Source organism: Lygodium microphyllum, chromosome 7 (genome assembly GCF_053477565.2).
Source record: "Lygodium microphyllum isolate KBCC chromosome 7, Lygodium_microphyllum_v1.1.10, whole genome shotgun sequence".
NCBI classification, from domain to species: Eukaryota; Viridiplantae; Streptophyta; class Polypodiopsida; order Schizaeales; family Lygodiaceae; genus Lygodium; species Lygodium microphyllum.
Window position 1 is genome coordinate 9,463,220 of NC_141141.1, and position 14,374 is coordinate 9,477,593.

Here is a 14,374-nt window from a genome sequence, read left to right on the forward strand (position 1 = left end):
TTGACATGAATTTATTAAATAGAGAATGTGTAATAAGCAATCAATTTAGTGACATTTACAATACTTGAGGTGATGCCCATACCAAGTCTATGCCTAGAAGCTTTCTTCTCAGAATTACCAATGTGCATTTTGTCCATGAATGACGTGTGTGGACACATCCTTATACATTGCGTCCCTTCTTCCATGGCTAAGAGTGTGTGGTTTGTAACTATATCTGAGAAATTGTTTGGATGTATATTTCTTGTGCTTTGAGCTATGAACCTATTGAGCCTTTTATTTGGGTGTTTGAGCATGTTTGTGTGCAATTGGTAGGATTTCTAGTTTGTGTTCAACTTCCTTTTTGTTCACATGAAGTCACATATATGCCATTTTTTAATGCCCCTTGCCCATTACAACTAGCTCCAATCCATGAGCCCTCTCCATACATTCATGAGCACTCTCACAAGATTGTTGGGCCTTTAACATGACCAATTGTAACGGTCTCTTCTCTTCCACATACAATTCAAGTGCACCACCTTCTTGACACATCACAATAGCTACTCCTCAATCTCCACCTTACTCTATAAACTTAGCCTTTTGTTGCCTTCTTTCTCCCATATCAAATCTCGATTTGTTGCTTTACTACTCCACTGGGTTACTTTGTTGCCTTCTTCCAAATACAACTCACATAGCCTTCTAAAAGGCATCACCCTACCAAAACAATATTTTTTTGCTAAAATGGCATCTTTAGAAAGTTGCTACTGTGAAAATTTGATTTGCTTTCTCACCTTAAACCAATCAACACTCTCATTTTTACATTGATCAATAAGCTTTTAGCATTTGTAAAAGCTTTTATACTTTAGACCTTATAAAAAAGCAAGGCATTGCTACATTTTAACCTCAAGCCTCACAATATTTGTTCACACAAACTTCAATTCTCTTTTATAGAAGCCACACATTGTATCATTACAAGCATACCTTAGAAGACAATAAGTTTCGTTGGCTTATTGAGCCTTTACATTATTGAATCCAAGTCTATGATAGCATATTTGTCTCTAAGCTCAAAATATTAACCACTAAACCTTGAAGTTCATAACTATGGGCCAAACCCGAACTACTCCACTTTAAGAAGTTGTGTAGCTAGATAAAACCCCTCAAGGCAATAGGAAAAATCTTGAGCAGACTATCTAAAAACAACAAGAAATCCTAATGACAAATTCCCTCCTTGATTCGACTTGTCTTAAGGCATGAGACCTATCTTCTACCTGTTGTGGTAGCTAATCCATGAGTTGCTCTAACACCTTTAGAACCTTTGAGATCCTACAAAAAGGCTCCACATCATCATGGACAAGTAGCATGTGGTGATGTTGCACAAGAGATTGACAACATTGCACATTTAGTTGAGAGTAGGGTGCATTGCCTACACACACACATGGTAGCTATTCTTGTAACTTAGCCTAGCCTTGTGGGCTTAAGATAATGTAGTTGATCCTGCTTAGACACTATTTTAATACGTAAATTTGAATTGTTCTACTTGTGCTATTGTTTATCTTGTTTACACACACACACACACACACACACACACACAGAGGTCTTGGGAAGACCCCTTCCACCCTTTGTCAACTTGTCCTTGTGCCTGTTGCATCTATGCTTGAAGACGAGGAATGTTGAAAGTTTTTGGCTTGTCTTTGTTAGGGCATTATATTGGCATTGATGGTATGGTTACAATTATTTCCAAATTCTTAATACTTGCCTAACCTATTTGGTTAACCTGGATAACTTCGTGATGTAGTCTCCATATGTCCAAGACCGGAAAAGACACTAATAACGACCCTAGGGGGGCTTAAACCTTTGAATGGACAAGGTTTTGGAGCTTTAACGCTTTACTAGCCTAGCCGCCTTGGGGGGCTTAAACCTTTGCATGGACAAGGTTTTGTTGCTTTAACGCTTTACTAGCCTAGCCGCTTTACTACCAGAATTGCGCGAGAGAAGGAACGATCCCAGGGTTTGGGCTGGAGCTCTCCACCTCCGCCAAAGCACAAAGACGGGGTGCAGAAAGCTTTCTGCAACCGGCGACAGATGAGTCCCCTGCCCTAGGGTGGGGCGAGTGGGAAGGAATACTGCCCCCGAATTGAAAATGCAAGCCTGCTTAGGCAGGTCTGGCGCAGTGCAGCATTCGCTCTCCCGGGCCCGGCGTCACGTGCAGATTGTGCCCCCAAGCACCTCCGAGGCGTTGCAGGATTGCAGGCTGCGTGCAGACAATTCTGTGACATCATCTTGTACTGTTACTAGCAGCAGCAGCAGCAGCAGCAGCAGCACTAGTAGCAGCAGGGAACACCATTGCAGTGCAACAGGAAGCCGGAGCTCCAACTTGGCGGCCACCCTTTCGTCCTCCCCTCAGAGGTCCGTAATTTTGAGTTCTGATCCAGTGAACTATTCCAGCGTTTTGAGATGCCTTCACTCAGCAGCACTCGCTTCACCCTCTCCGCGGATTACCCCCTCAGAAGCGGCAGCTCTGCTGCACTTGAAACTTGCTCCTCAGGTTGTTGGCTCTTCGCCCCCTATCACAGATGTTCATGGCACATTGAACACAGTCTTGTGGGGGATCCCTATGATCGTGAACCAGATGCGCTCGAAGTCCCCTGAAGGTGAGTTTGACTCGAGGGATTTGATTCAGGCATTTGCGGCACAGAACACATTCCGCGAAGGCATACTTTCTGGCAGATTAAACGAGTTAGCAGGAAGTGTTTGCACGGCACAAAACCTTGACTTACTCTTGCGTACTTCTGAAACCCCAGCTTTACCAGCCAAAGTAACTGATCGCACAATTGAAGTGGAAACGGACCTACAAATAGAGGAGCTGCAGGAAGATGCCAAGAGCAAGCATAAAAAGTTGCTGCGCCGGCAAGTAAAGATTGAGTCAGAAGCATGGGAACGTGCTGCTCAAGAGTACAGGGAGACACTTGAACAGCTATGCAAAAACAAGCTGGCTTCAAGCCTGCCTTTTATGAAATCCATGTTTGTGGGATGGTTTGAGCCTCTCTGTAATGCAATTGCTGCAGAACAAAAGGGATTTAGAAATTCAGAGCACCACAAATATCGAAGCAGCTATGGTCCATATCTTAATCTACTCTCACCTGAGAAGTTAGCTGTTATTACCATGCACAAAACAGTGGCAAAACTGTTGACAGACACAGAAAGCAATGGGTTGCGAGTAGTCACAGCGGCAATGAGCATTGGTGAAGCTGTGGAGCAAGAGGTTAGAAGTCTTTTTACTCAGCTGTGATGTCTACTTTATTTATTTGTATTCTGGAACATATTCTAAACATGACTTTGGGGTCAATATTTCCCTGTGTCCAGGTATAGGAGCATTAATAGCTCCATCGTTCTATGTGTTTTTCTGTTGTTGCATTTCAGTTTTTAAGATTAAGTGCTTGCAAGTTAAAGTTCACTGCCCTTTGGTTTAATGGAGGCTGGTTTCATCTTCCATATCCGGGGAATAATTTTGCCTTAAGAGTCTTTGAAGGGGGAGTATTTGTGAGAGACACTTGAGCAAGAAGAAAGGATGAAGGCAATGAAGAGAGAACTCAGCTGAGTACTAGATGAAAGCTGAATACAATGATCAGCCCTCCACATGCTATGGTATGTAGAAGGTAAGAAGTGATAATAACCAATTGATAGGTGTGCCTACAAATAGGTAAGAAACCCTAAAAATACTCTCCCTATAGAAAAAGAAGCTTCAAGAATGCTCTCTGGTGGTGCCTTGAGTCTTGAGCCAAAATGATGGATGGGGTCCAAAATAGGGACAAAGATCAATAAGACCAAAAGTGACCAAAATGAGTGGGCTTGGATAGAGCTCCTAATGTCCCTCCATGACTCAGTGTTGGGCTCACAAGGACATGACCACGACTATTAACCCTCCCTCTCGGATTGTGGGTGCACTTGAACTTCGAAGGGGCGCAAAAGTTGAAGAATCACGTGCAATGGAAGAGTCTTCGTGAAGATACCCATCACATTTTTTGTTGTGGGATAGTAAACGAGTGCCAGTTCCCCATCATGGATGTGCTCCCCACAAACCAAAATGGGCTATAGATTTGGAAATCCAATTTCAGCATCCTCCTCCAAGACCAAATAACATCTTGGGTGGCTATGTAAGCGGCTTGATATTGAGCCTTTGTGGAAGAAAGAGCAACATTATATTGTCACTCGTTGCTTCAACAAAGAGCACTTGATCCCAAGATAAATTATAAACCTATAGTAGATCTTGGGAGTTTGTTGCTGGCCCAGTTTGAATTTGTTGAACATGTTAGCGAGACCTCCTCTCCATACAAAATCTCCATGGGTCAAGGTGCCTCGCAAATACCGCAAAACTTGCAAAGTAGTTGGGGCTGAAGAGGTTGTTGAAATGAATAAACTCAAGATGGTAATTGCAAGAGAAACATGTGGTCAAGTTTCAATGAGCCATATCAGAGACCTAACCAATCCCATGTACCTACTGAAGTCTACTATTGCTTCTAAATATTGTTGTGAGAATTTGGACCTTGGATTCATGGGGCATGAAATTAGCATGCAAGTAGTCATGTTGAAGGTTGTCAATAACTAAGCCATGTTAGTAGATTGTACATCTCATGTATTAGAGTTTGTGCTTTAGTGGGCATTTTATTATTTTATGTTAGCACAAGCTGAAGCTTGCCGCCCTAATTTTTGGGCATTAGCCCTCAGGTGGCCGACTGGTTATAGGTAGGTTCCCTCCTCTAGTTTCAATGTCACCACACTTGTAGGTTCACTTCTTGGTGGAGAGAGGGAGACCGTGCCCACTGCCAGTGACTTGGTGTGTGAATCATGTATTGTCTTGTGCCTTGGCAGATGGATTCCATTTCTTGAGCATATTCTTCTTGAGTTCTTTTGTTCTTCGCAATGTTCTACTTTCTTCTTTGTGTTTTTGTAGTCTATTACAACAGTTACTCGTGCTTCCATTGTTGTCCCCTATTTTCCCATGGTATCAAACATCTCCATTAGTGTTCATGGTGCTGTTTACTGCTGTAGGTCTGAGTTTTCTCCATTTTCTTGCTGATCCTATGTGCAATTGACTGCTGCACACTATTCCCAAGGTTTATGAATTCATTTACTGCTGCTCGACCTTTTTTCAGCCTTGTCATATCTCAAAACCTGTGTTTATGGTCTGTGCTCTGCATTTACAAGCCAACTTGTGTGTTTTCAGCTTTTGTACCTCTTGAATGAAAGTGGCCTCGTATCTCTCAGTATATTGGGCCCCAATAGATATAGTGCTTCTCAGTCTTGGGTTGTTATGCAGACAAATTGGGCACTTACGTTCCGTTGGAGGTACCGATGTATATTTGCTAGTCTCAATCTCTAACTGGTGTGAGGAGGTGTATTTGTCCAATAATGCATCTAATCCCATGTGAGAGGTGAGTACCATGTATCTTAGACGTATAATAAAGGCACCTTTGTAGTGTGGAGAAAATGGTCTCAACAGAAGGCCATCTTCATCCCCATCTCCTACACTAGTGTTAGCCATGTCCTCTTGGTCTCTAGTTGAATAAGGTCCCACTTGATGATTTTACTGTGAAGATATGCTAGGGTTTGCAAAAGAAAACACCTAGTGTATGACCATGACTGAAACACAAAGAACTCAAACACAAATACATAAACACAAAACACAAAAATGCAAAGTGTAGCCAGTTGGAAATCAAAACACAATTGCCTTTGGGGCTAGAACTGGTATGAAAGACTCATTTTTAAAAACCCCTGACCAAGAGTAGCTCTTCTTCCTTCATTTCCAAATATTGTAGCACATCGAATAGAAGCAAGTATTGTGATCTGTGTATTTTAATGGATGTTAAGGAGTCATATCGAGATGTTCCTCTTTGAAGAGGATGGCACCATGAGAGCCAACCCTTACTTCACCCTGTGCATTGCTGCCCTCAGCCCCTGTCAAAGCCCGCCACCATGCTGCCATTGAGACCACCAGTGCCGCATCCCACTTTTGCCCTGTGTGCCGTTGTGTGGCACCAGTGCCTCCTGCAATATGGCCATGTTCCGCCTCTTGTGGTGGCAGCCGCCTCCCAACTCCCTTCGTGGTAGTAGTCACCATGGGTTGGACAGCTAGTGGAAGGAGAGCTGATGGTTGAAAACTTGCAAGACAAGGGATAGGTTGAATGGTGGGCAGCTTGTATATTTATAGATGAGTGAATCTTACCAAATTAGGGTTTTGCTCATGGGACACATATACTCTCTAGAACTACGCATTTTTTCATGAACATGTTTTGGGCCTATTTTAAGAGCTAATCAGTTTTTAATGCATTTTGTAGCTCAACATTCCCTCTTAGGCCCAAAAGTGGAACCAAAAAGGGACTGCAAGTGTAGCTCTAGCCCATAATCACCCCGATGCATCCCAACCCAAAGCAACTAGGGCATTGGACGAAGGAGTCACGTCGGCTGCCCAGTGGCCTACCAAGATTACACATGAAACCGGCCTTCCTTCTCGAATAGGGCGGCAAATAACCTTATTAAGCACTAATTACAACAAGCTTGTGGCTATATATGTTTGTGTGGGTGCTAAACAGTAGCAAGAAGACGAGGAAATGAGGAGGGCTGATTGGTCACAAAGGATCAATAATGGATAATGAGAGTGAGAGGGCAGGCTGCCTAGCATACTGGGGCCACAACTCGTAATAAAGTGGCTAGGCCCATAATGTGGGTGCCCAAGACAGCCTATAGAGCCCAAAAAGAAATGCACTAATGTGCTCTCCATCTAAAGTGCCTAAAGCACATAAAACAATAGACAAACACAATGTGAGAGCTCCTTATGTCCTTGTTTGACTTAGACCAAGGCTCACAAGTAGGAGACGATGATACAAGGCATAATTTGCTAACAGGTTTTTGATACTAGTCATTGAGGATTCTTGATGACACTTTCTAACAATGTCAAATCTGTTACTTGACTTGAAATACTAGCAGTGGTACTTCTTGGAAGACCACCTTGATAGTGGTTCCTTGAGGGTTTGCTTAACCTCCACTTACTAGAAGGTAGTCTATCTATTACTATTTGACTAATAGACTAACCAAGGACCAAGAGTGGCTTCAAAGAGCTAAAGACATTTGATAAGTAACAAGGTAGGCCATACTGTTAAGAACCGCTTTTTGACCTTTACAATGATTGAGCCATCTTTAATGTCTAGAACTTTGGCTGTTTCTTATGTATGCTTTGGGAACCTTTCTGATAAGGTTCTGACCCATTCTATTACTTGAAAGTGTCAATCTTGTCAAGGAAGATGCTGTTAGCAGATGTGTCTTGTATGGTCATCTCCTGCTTGTGAGCCTTAGTCTGAATTTGACGAGGATATTAGGAGATTTGATGGAGTCTCCGTCTACTAGATTCTCCCTAGAGACATTTTAGGTGGAGATCCTTCTCATGTGTGGGATAGACAGTTCTCTCTTGGGCAGGCAGTGCTAGGCTACCACTTGCACACCAGGCTGCTGATTCTTGTCAGTTGGCCGGCATTTGATGCAGATCAGCCAGTTTCTTGTGGCACAGCTTATTTATTCAGCCTCCCTTTCCACTGTCACTAGTCATCATTTAGTCCAGCTCTCATCATCTTGCCATATCTTCTTGTCTTGTCTGGCACACTCACTGAAGCTCCATGCTGAGTGTAGGGGCTGACAGATTGCAGCCTTGTGCCTTGGTGACCAGTCAGTTCTATACCTTCGATTCCATTGCGTTTTTCCAGTCTTCATGTTCTCTTCTCATTTTCTGTTCTTGTTCATTCCCGTGGCACACTCTCACAGATGCATGGCAGGTTTCTACATTACCTCTGGCTGTAAAAGTGAAGGAATGCCTCTAACGTTGAGGGCTTTTGTGAATAGAGTGGTGGTGTGTACAAAAAAGAAAGTTGTGCACATGCATGTGTGTGGACACACTTGCAAGCTAGGGAACAGGTGGCTGCTTTTGAGTAATGTAATGTGTGACTTTTGCTATTACTGCTTGTTTTGCATGTGGATGTGACAGCTGTGCCAGTATATGATGCTGAAGTGGTTGTCAATTTATAAGAGGTAGTTTTTTTTTTCTGGTTAAATGTCTCTTGCATAAATATCCTATGTGTTGGAATTTGCATGTTCAGGTTAGATTGCAAGAGATTATGAAAAGAAAATCACGGAAAAAAGGTAAAGGTACTGAAGAGAGCGTTACCGTTGCTGGACAAGAAGAGATTGCTAAACATAAAGCTTTGCAAAAGGAAGTCAAGAAGCTCTTGAAGCAGAAAAGGCTTAGAGTTATTAAAAAGGTGGTCCGAGAGACATCAAACAGTGAACCTTGGAGTAAAGCTGCCCTGGCTAAGGTAGTCAGTCTAAGAATTAGGCAATATAAAAATGAAATAAACAGCATGTCTGCACAATGTCAGTTTTTTTACACTAAGGATCTGTAGACAACTGACTCTGGTGTCTGTATGTAGATAGGATGTCGTTTGCTTGAGCTGCTTATTGAAAACGCATACATTCAAGACCCTGGTGACAATTCATCTGGAGAGAGTGTAGAAGTTAGACCAGCTTTTCGGCACATCTTCAAGACTTTTGTAGGAAGAGATGGGTATACCCTTAGCCACTACAGTATTACATATTCTCATTCAAGGTGCAGCTCTAGCATCTGATTGGTCACTAATGACATCATTCTACTATAGATCTGCAAAAGATTTCTCAACAAGCAGAAGATACGGAATTATAGAATGTGATTCTTTTATCTCCCGTGGCATCCATAAAATGGTAAGGCATTGCAAAAGTTGCAAGAGTCATAAATTTCACCATAAATGGTGTTATCCTTAGAAAGTACGAGTTCTTAAATGCACTTGGACCTTCATTACAGCTTCTGTACTCTCCTGCATGCACATTCTATTTGGAAGACTCTGAAAAACTCCTTTCTTTTAACTTTCAGGCCAAAGGTGTAGTTACTCCATACATGCCAATGCTTGTAAAACCACTTCCATGGCAAGGGTGAGTGAATTTCTTATCGTCTTCAGTCTTTGCCTTACCATGAATATCCTCTTTAGCTCATCAGGCATGTTCTTTTGCAAACATGTATTTGCCTTTCTGTTAGATAAAACAGTTCTTTCTTTTCTGGATGAAGTCTTGTCTGAATGATCCTATACAATTGTTGATATTTGTGGATTGCAGCATGATGCACTGATTCTGGGTTCTTTTTTCATTTAAGAGTTCGATAGAGTTAGTAGGGCTTGCACAATGTGAATTGAGAAGTTTGGCCATCTTTGAGCTTACTCCTGATGCTCAAACAACTTTATAGCCTTGTCAAGTCTCATCACAAAATCTCTGCCATCCTATTAGCTAAGAAATGCTTCATAGCTGTGATTGGTCATGGAGACATGTTGTGAGCTGTATTTTTTGTGATGCATATTGCTCTTTGATAAGCCTTGTGTACAGTGTAAGCATGCTCTTACTGGTCAAGAATATTACATGTTTTGCGGGTGCAGCTATAGAAGGGGGGGCTATATAGTTTTGCCTTCTTGTATCATGAGAACTCATGGAGCCAGAGAGCTGGGCCAAACTCTAAAGAATACACCAAAGCATCAACTACAGACCATCTTTGAAGTAAGATAATTTTAAAGATGTATATATCGTCCTTCTTTTGCAGCTTCAATTGTCATATGTGTTAGAATCTGTCTGGCAGGCATTGGATACACTGGGATTGACCAAGTGGAAGATTCAAACAAGGTTGCTTGAGGTTGTTGAGAAGATTTGGGAAGGAGGGGGTCGTCTTGCCAATATGGTCGACCGTGATGATGTAAAAATTATGTTCCACCCTTGTCTGTATCTGGAACCAAGATCATACTAGTAAATTTGAGGCTTTAAAAGGACTGCTATATGTCTCGTTTTGCCCTTACCTTGTTCTCCTTATGGTTTCAAAGGTAGTCACTGTAGGTATGCAGGGAAGCTGATTCACAAGGTTTTTAACTTTTTTCCACATCAGGTGCCAGTTCCAGAGCGACCGGAAACAGATGATGTTAAGGTTTTGAAAAAGTGGAGGTGGGAAAACTTTAAAGCAAGACGGCTGAATCGAGAACTGCATTCACAGCGTTGTGACACTGAGCTTAAACTTGCGGTATCTTGAAATCTCTTCCATTGACGTTATATATATATATTTTTTGTTGTCTGAGATACCAGTTCCATTTTGACTGTGGACAAGTACATGGCATATTTTTGCCCTGTACTTGGACAGCCAGTTCAGTTTCTGGTGTGTCAGGCAAGTTAATGGCCTACCTATTTTAGGTACTTCCACTCATACCTAGAGTCCACACACATTGTATCAGTGATTTACTGTCTCACATTGTATTTGCCAAGTTGTGTAGTGCTACTGACGGGGCTGTATTTTCACCATTTTCCCTCATACTTGCTGGATATTTTCCAGGCATTTCATGTATGTTTTAGGTGTTTGTTGTATATTCTGATCCAACATGATAGTTGATCATGGTGAGTTGGGTATTTGAGTTTAGTTGTATTGGGACATAGATCAGGAGTGCTGCAGACACAGTGACGTCAGCTTTTTTAGTTTCGGTTTCAGTTTTTGTACTCGGCTCTGCAGATAGGACATCAGCCCTTTTGCGTCTTCTAGGATTGTCTCGTCTCTTGTGCTCATGGAATCACATTCAGCCATGTTCATGCTTTGTGTATAGCATGCTTGTGATCATGTAATTCACCAAATATATTCCCTGCCATGTGGAGCATGCTACAAGTGGTGGATTACTAGATTAGAGTAGATCAACTGTTTTCCGAGTTTTACTGTTAGTGATGTACATATCATGGCTATATGGGTTCATAGGCTGGGCACATTTCATTTTGACAAGGCACACATTTAATGCCTATTGACCTGATCTTTGTTTTGTGTTATTTCTGCCTAATTAAGGCTGCCTCTCCTCCACCTCACAATCATTTCATATGAGCACATTGCATCCTGTTGACCTGATCTTTGTTTTGTGTTATTTCTGCCCAATTCAGGCTACCTCTCCTCCACTTCACAATCATTTCATATGAGCACACTGCATCCTGTTGGAGAGAAGGAGACTGGGAGCACTCTGTTGGTTGCCTACTCTTGTGCCTTGTGTGAGAGTGCGCAACGGAAGAAGAAAACACGAACACGGAGGAGAGACAGAGAGAAAGCAGAGAATGAAGGAAGAAGATCTGCACTGACTGAAATGGATGCTGAATACTCTGAAATGGACTGATCAGTCCCTGCACGCAGCTCGAAGTGTCAGTGAGGGCACTAGATCAGGCTGGAGACAAGGGCAGAACCGATGCCGGAGTGGGAGAGGAGAGAGACTGCGCTGAACCTGAAAGACAGAATATAGGACTGATGGGGGGGACTGCTATAAATAGCCCCCCAGCCCCAAAACTGGCCGACTGGCCCAAAAGCTGGCTGACTGGCCCTAATCTGGCCGACTGGCACAAAAAGCAGCCAATAAAGGCTGACTGCCACCCGAGAAGGGAATGCACACAAAAAACAGCAACACATAAACTGACAGAGCTCCTCTGTCTCCTGCCAGACTCCGACAGGAGCTCACAACCAGGAGATGACAGACTGAGAATGAAATAGAGCAGGCTAACACCCCCTCTCAGATCCTGGGAGGGTCTGAAGACCTAACAACCGCATGTGATGAAGCAAAGAAGCTTGAGGCAAAGGCTTCGTGAAGAGATCAGCCACATTGTCCGCTGTGGGACAATAAGCCACCGCCAGCTTCGAATCCACGATCCGCTATCGAACATAGTGGTACTGAACCTCAATGTGCTTCGTGCGAGCATGAAACACCGGGTTCTTCGCCAGAGCAAGGGCACTCTGGTTGTCCACGCGCAGCGCCGTAGGTCCTGTTTGGGAAAAGCCAATCTCCGCCATCAAGCGACGGAGCCAAACTGCCTCCATAGCGGTCGAACATAAGGCCCGATATTCAGCCTCTGTAGAAGAAAGTGCCACAGTAGGCTGCTTCTTGCTGCACCAAGAGATAGCACCGGATCCAAGGGTGAAAGCATAACCTGTAGTGGATCGTCTCGAACCCACATCACTTGCCCAATCAGAATCACTCCATCCAGAAAGAGTAATCCCATCTCCATACATGATCCCGTAGGATCGAGTCCCCTGTAAATACCGAAGAACACGCAAGGCTGCCCTCCAGTGATCCTGTGTAGGAGTCTTCATAAAAGAAGACAACAAAGCCACCACAAAAGAGATATCCGGCCGAGTGTGAATAAGCCGGATAAGAGAGCCCACAAGGCACCGGTAACGAGTGGCATCTGTAAGGGGGACTCCATCTGCCAAAATCTTGGACTCAAGGTCCATGGGGCATGGAATAGGCCGACTCTCGGCCACACCAAACTCCGAAAGAAGCTCGGAGATGTACTTGTGCTGCGAGATAAAAATGCCCTGTGCCATCATACCAAGAAAGAAGTGAAGGATCCCTAGGTCCGTCATGTCAAACTCCTGCCGTAGAATAGCCCGAGTATGCTCCACCTGCTGAGTGTCGCTCCATGTAATAATAAGATCATCTACATACAAGATAAGCAAAACACAAAGAGAACCCACAACCCTAAAGTAGAGGTTGGGGTCATGATCGGAGCGCTGAAAACCACTATGCAAAAAGAAGCGGTCAATCTGCTGATACCAAGCACGAGGAGCCTGCTTCAGGCCGTAAAGGGCCTTTTGCAGCCTGTAGACATGATCCTCCTTCCCCTGCACAAGAAAACCAGGAGGCTGTGAAACATAGATCTCCTCCTCAAGGATGCCATTCAGAAAGACTGACTTGACGTCCATCTGATAAACGGGCCAACGGTGGTGAGCGGCAAGAGCCAAAATAACTCGAATGGTAGACATCCGAGCTGTAGGAGCAAAAGTCTCAAAGTAGTCCAAACCGGCTCTCTGTGCAAAACCCTTGGCAACAAGCCGAGCTTTATGCTTGTCCAAGGAGCCATCTGCAAGATACTTGGTCTTAAAGATCCATTTCACACCTATCACCTTCCGTTTCTTGGGACGTGGTACAAGCTCCCAAGTATGGTTCCGCTCGATGGAATCGAGCTCTGCCTGCATAGCCTGTCTCCAAATATCTTGTGTAAGAGCCTCCTCCACTGTGGAAGGCTCGGAATCCTGAAGAATCTGAGACATAAGAGCATAGTTCACACAGAGTGAACTATCCCGCTGGGCCTGTAAACGGGCTGATTTGCGTGGACCTGTAGAAGAAGCAGGAAAGTGAGTAACACCTGAATCCTGCATAAGCTCGCGATACCACAAAGGAATCCTAAGAGACTCCTGCTGCTGCGAGGGAGACCGAGTAGTCTCCGGAACCTGTAAAGCACCTGTCTCTGAGAGGGACTCCCCCTCACCAAGTGAAGGTAGATCCTCCTCATCTGAAGAAGGCTCCCCATCGGATGGCGGTGAATCCCTAGAAGACTCCTGAAGGGAGACTGAAGGGGTGGAAGAACTCGAAGGAGTCATATCCGCCAAAGGGGGAGGGGAAGCCGAAGTAGAAGGAGGAATGGGAGGGGGAGAAGTCGATGAAGGAGAGGGGTGCTAAGAGGTATCCTGGAAGGAAGAGAAGGGAGAGAAGGTGGGGGGGGGGGGGTTTTCCGTCGATGTCGAAGAAGCACCTGTAATAGAACCATCAATCGGATCGTCAGAGGTCGAAGCCTCATCAAAGATCACATCCCTGCTCACCTCAATCTTCCGTGTCGTCGGGTCGTAGAGCCGATATCCCTTCGTGGTCGTGCTATAGCCCACGAAGATAAGCTGTCGTGACTTAGAGTCAAGCTTCGTCTTCCTCTTCGTCTTGGCCACATGGACAAAAGCATCACATCCAAAGATGCGAAAGTGGGACACGGAAGGCTTCCTCCCAAAGAAAGTCTCAAAGGGAGTCATGTCCTGTAACGCCGAAGTCGGAGAGCGGTTGCGAATATGCACTGCTGTAGCCACCGCCTCACCCCAAAGGAAATGAGGAAGACTCCTATGCTCTAGCATAGATCGGGCCATCTCCACCATGGTCCGATTTGGACACTCCACCACACCATTCTCAGATGGTGTGTTTGGATGGGAATACTCCACCCGAATGCCGTGATCCCTGCAAAACTGAGAGAAAAGGTGAGAAGTAAACTCGCCACCGTGATCAGCTCGAACGCCACGAACTTTGGAAGTTGTTTGTGTCTCCACAAACACCTTCCACTCGCAGAAACGGGAGTACGCCTCGCTTTTGTACTGCACAATCAACATCAAATACTTGGCCTTCCCAAGGGAGGCCGTGCACATAGGTCCGCAAAGGTCGGTGTGAACCAACTCAAGCGGAGAAGTAGCCCTTCTAGAAGCAACCTGTGAGTGAGGCTGCCAATGCTGCTT

General features: G+C 44.3%; 1 protein-coding gene across 3 annotated transcripts in view; it reads left to right on the top strand.

Moving 5' to 3' along the window:
* Positions 1-1,922: 1,922 nt before the first annotated feature.
* LOC148033166 (DNA-directed RNA polymerase 1B, mitochondrial-like) overlaps positions 1,923-14,374 on the top strand; it is a 48,331-nt gene continuing 35,879 nt past the window's right edge. The window contains exons 1-8 of one of the 3 annotated variants that reach the window (XM_087681041.1): positions 1,923-3,238; positions 8,121-8,336; positions 8,451-8,584; positions 8,676-8,757; positions 8,927-8,985; positions 9,480-9,597; positions 9,677-9,790; positions 9,977-10,108. In XM_087681041.1, the coding sequence (XP_087537167.1) occupies positions 2,117-3,238; positions 8,121-8,336; positions 8,451-8,584; positions 8,676-8,757; positions 8,927-8,985; positions 9,480-9,597; positions 9,677-9,790; positions 9,977-10,108 (1,977 nt within the window). In that variant the 5' untranslated portion in view covers positions 1,923-2,116. The remainder of the gene's footprint in view (positions 3,239-8,120; positions 8,337-8,450; positions 8,585-8,675; positions 8,758-8,926; positions 8,986-9,479; positions 9,598-9,676; positions 9,791-9,976; positions 10,109-14,374) is intronic. The other 2 variants (XM_087681039.1, XM_087681040.1) reach the window with 2 other exon arrangements.